General features: G+C 48.0%; 1 protein-coding gene across 1 annotated transcript in view; it reads right to left on the bottom strand.

The window, feature by feature from the left end:
* cyp26b1 (cytochrome P450, family 26, subfamily b, polypeptide 1) overlaps positions 1-2,198 on the bottom strand; it is a 34,398-nt gene extending 32,200 nt beyond the window's left edge. Inside the window, exon 1 of the mRNA XM_069714800.1 lies at positions 959-2,198. Coding sequence (XP_069570901.1) covers positions 959-1,162 — 204 coding nt within the window. The 5' untranslated portion in view covers positions 1,163-2,198. The remainder of the gene's footprint in view (positions 1-958) is intronic.
* Between the last annotated feature and the right edge of the window lie 1,525 nt (positions 2,199-3,723).

Here is a 3,723-nt window from a genome sequence, read left to right on the forward strand (position 1 = left end):
AGAGTCCAAGAGCGCGCACTCTTACGCTCACTTTGACTTCAAAGAGCTTCTTCTCTCTTCTGTCCACTCAACCTCCCAGAACAATCTCAAACACATTCTCGCCTCAAACCTGAACTTTAATTTGAAGTTTAAAAAGGGGGGGGGGGGGGAGGAAATGATTTCTGTCCTGGATTTGACTGCAGCACGGAGACACCCCGGTTATCTGCTGCCACCGTGTCAGATGTGATCGATAGACTGACTGCAGCTCGGGGGGGGGGGGGGGGGTCGACCCGACGCGCTCCTGTCTGCGATAACAGGAGAAGAGCTGATCGGACCGGCCGGCGGGGACAAACTGCAGGGCTGTAAACTAATGAAGAACCAAGTGTGAAGCTTTGATGGTCGGTGTGGCTGCAGACGGCTGCGCGCGGGCTGGAAGGCTCTCACGCACGCATCACAGGCGCGCGGGATGAGGACGAAGCAGCTCAAAGTTAACTTTACAAGACTTTAACGAGCAGATTTAACACTTTGCATCAAGGTAGTTGAGTGAAATTAATGACAAATATATATATATATATTTTTTTTTTTTAAAGGCACGAATCGCGTGTTTGCTTTCAGAGGAGCGCCAACAGGAGCAAAAGTCAAAAAGTTTGTTGGCAAATCTGGCGAGACCGGTGGTTAAAATAGTCTCTATTGATCGATATCAAGATGATCTCATTCTCCTGTTGCACACTAAGTCATCAGTAACTTGATATTACAGACAGAAAAACGTCTGACTGCGCGGAGAGACCAAGATCCAAAAAGTCTGGAAAGTCTTGATTAATATGAATAACGAAACAGACGAGACTGATTTCATAGAACACGGATAAAGTCCCAGTCTGTCCCCCGCGCGCCGCATGGCACCGGGACCCGCGCTGTTGCACCCACACTCCGCATCGGTCTCCACCAGCCGCCCCTCCCCGCCCCGAGAGCGCGCGCTTACCTGCAGGAGCCAGTGGCAGGTCTCGCCGATGAAGGGGAATCCCATGGATCCTTTGGGCATGGGCAGCTTGCAGTTTTTATCCCGCGTGGCCGTCCACCGGAGCTGCCACAGCTGCTGGGACACGGCGAGGAGCAGAGCCATGGACACCAGGCAGGCGGCCAGGGTGGCCAGAGCCGAGACGAGGTCGAAACTGTCGAAGAGCATGGTGATGGAGAGCCCGGCGGCCCCTCTGGAGCTCTGCACGACTTTCACAAAGAATAACAAAAAAAAAACACCAAAAAAATGGGAGAAAGTTGCGCTGAATCTTTTATATCTGTGACAAAAAAAACAAACAAAAAAACAGGTAGATGTGGATCCTCGAGGTGGTTTGGATTTCAAGAAGTTGTTTCTTTTGCATAAAAAGCGCAGCGCTCCTTTACGCACTCCAAAGCGCCCCGGAGGTGACAAGAGGCGGCTGTGTTCAGAGAATGAATGAACTGTGTGGAGTGAAAGTTTTTCCCCTCTCAGGTGCTTCGGATCTCTTTCTTAAAATAGTCACAAAGTGGCGTTTCTGTGCCTCAAAAGTGCAAATCAGTGTCGGCTGAGCGGAGGAGATGCCACAGGTGAGCTGACTCCTCTTCAGTGTCCCACCTCAGCTTATAAAGTGGAAAAAAAAGAAGACTTAAAACACACTTTGTTTTAGTGATTTAAACAGTTAGGACACTTGACTGGGGACTGTCCTGCTGTTTGAAGTTTCATCTTTAGTCTCGGTTGTGGCTGACTGACTTTAAATGAAGTTGGAAAAAAACAAAGTCAGAAAGTTGAAAAATCTGAAGGTGACACGTTAATGTGAAACACCGGGACACCCTGGGACACGTGGAAAAAGTGAAGCCGAGCCCTGGAAACTGACAAGGGGGCTTTACTTTCTCAAACTTCTCGAGGGATGGAAAGACTTGGTTCAGGGGGGGAAAAATTTAAAGAAAACTCTTCCAGGAATCGGGTCTCTGTCAACTCCAAAAAAGAAGTATTAAAAAAAAAATAACAACAACAATACAAAGAAAATTGAAAAATTAAAAAAGCCGCTTTGCAAAAAGTTTTAATCTCTCTGGAGCGCGAGGAACGTGAAGTGGAGACGTTTAAGATCCGTGAGCGTGCAGGAGTGAAAAGGTGCGCAGGAGATGCTCAGCAGCCACCGTCCTCCTTCTGCTTCTCTTACTTTCTGTCGTCCACTCTCCTCTCTGTGTACCTTTCTGTTTCTGAGAGCCTCTCTCTCTCTCTCTCTCTCTCTCTCTCTCTCTCTCTCTCTCTGGCTGCCTATACAAGTCACCCTCAGTGTGTGTGTGTGTTTCTGTCTGAGTGTGTGTGTGTGTGTGTGTGTGTGTGTGTGTGTGTGTGTGTGTGTGTGTGTGTGTGTGTGTGTGTGCGTGTGTGTGTGTGTCGTGTGTGTGTGTGTCTGCGCGTGGATCCGTGCGTAAAGAGTTTGTGTGTGCGTCAAGCCAGAGGCACCAATGAGTGTTTATATAGTGCGGAGGCAACTGGAAGGCGAATAGGCGGCCAAGGGCTCCCGTCGCCCCCCTCCCACCCCACCCCACCCCACCTCGCTGCAGCGTCGGCTAGCGAGGCACTCCTCCTCCTCCTCCTCTCCTCCATCCCTCCCCTCTGCTCCACCTCTTTCAGCTCCTGGAGCAACCCCTCCCCTTCCCTCCCCTCCCCTCAGAAGGAGGGGTGGTGTAAAGTGAGCGGCAAGCGGCGCAAGAGGAGAGGAGGCTTGGAGCGTGCTGCAGCTGGCGGAGGGCCAGAGAGAGAGAGAGAGAGAGCGACAGAGAGAAACGGTGCTTTGCAGTAACTTTTATGACTTCTGTCTCTGCGCGCTGTTGAACCGGTCACCTGCAGGCTGAGGCAGCGCTGTGCTTTCAGCAGAATCGATGTCACCTCACGTTTAATAACCGGTATGATCAGCTGATTACAAAATCAAGAACACATTCCATAACAGTTATTCAAAATACTACATTATCGTGGTAAAAAAAACATCTGGTTCTCTCCCAGACGCGCCTTTACGCACGTAGTTTGGTGCGTAATTGTTGGTCACATCCTGCTTATTTTAGATCAGTGTCTTCAGTGCATGTTTCTGCTGCATCATTTGGACATCAATCATTAACATGATTTCGTGCCAAATGGATCAAATCTGTTAAAAAAAATATATATATATATATATTTTTTTTTTTTTTTTTTTTTTTAAAGTAGTTGGGGAACAGTTGGGGTCTTGCTCAAAGGAACGTCAGCAGTGACAGAGAAGATTCATTCAGCTCATCTATTTCTTAGTTGTTTTCTTTCCTTCTTCATTTATGTCCTTTATCTTGTCTGATTTTGTTACATCATCTCATTTTTTATCTTTACACAGGCATCACAGTTCAAGAGAGTTGTTTCACTTTCTGGGACTTTTTGCTTCTTTCTACAGTTCTCATCCTTTAATAGTTCCTTCTTTCTCTTTTAAGCCTCCATATTTGCATGTTTCTCATATACCCTGTTTATGATTATGAATATATATCATTTCTGCCTCATCGGTGGGCCTAATTTTTCCATCACGCTCCTCATTTCTCCTCTATTTCCCGTCACACTTGTGTAATTTCTGCAGAATAAAAAGGATTTTAAACCAGCAGACTGACCGCGGTGACCACGAGGTCACAGGGTCGCCTCTGTCTCTCGTCCTGGTGTCCCTGGTTCTGTCCTTCCTAACGCTGGGGGAAGCCAGAGCTGCTTCACCAGCTCCTTCCAAAGTAAATGGC

Source organism: Brachyistius frenatus, unplaced genomic scaffold (assembly GCF_029030835.1).
Source record: "Brachyistius frenatus isolate BFR_SWC_R1_liver_20210118 unplaced genomic scaffold, ASM2903083v1 Contig_135, whole genome shotgun sequence".
Taxonomy (NCBI): domain Eukaryota; kingdom Metazoa; phylum Chordata; class Actinopteri; family Embiotocidae; genus Brachyistius; species Brachyistius frenatus.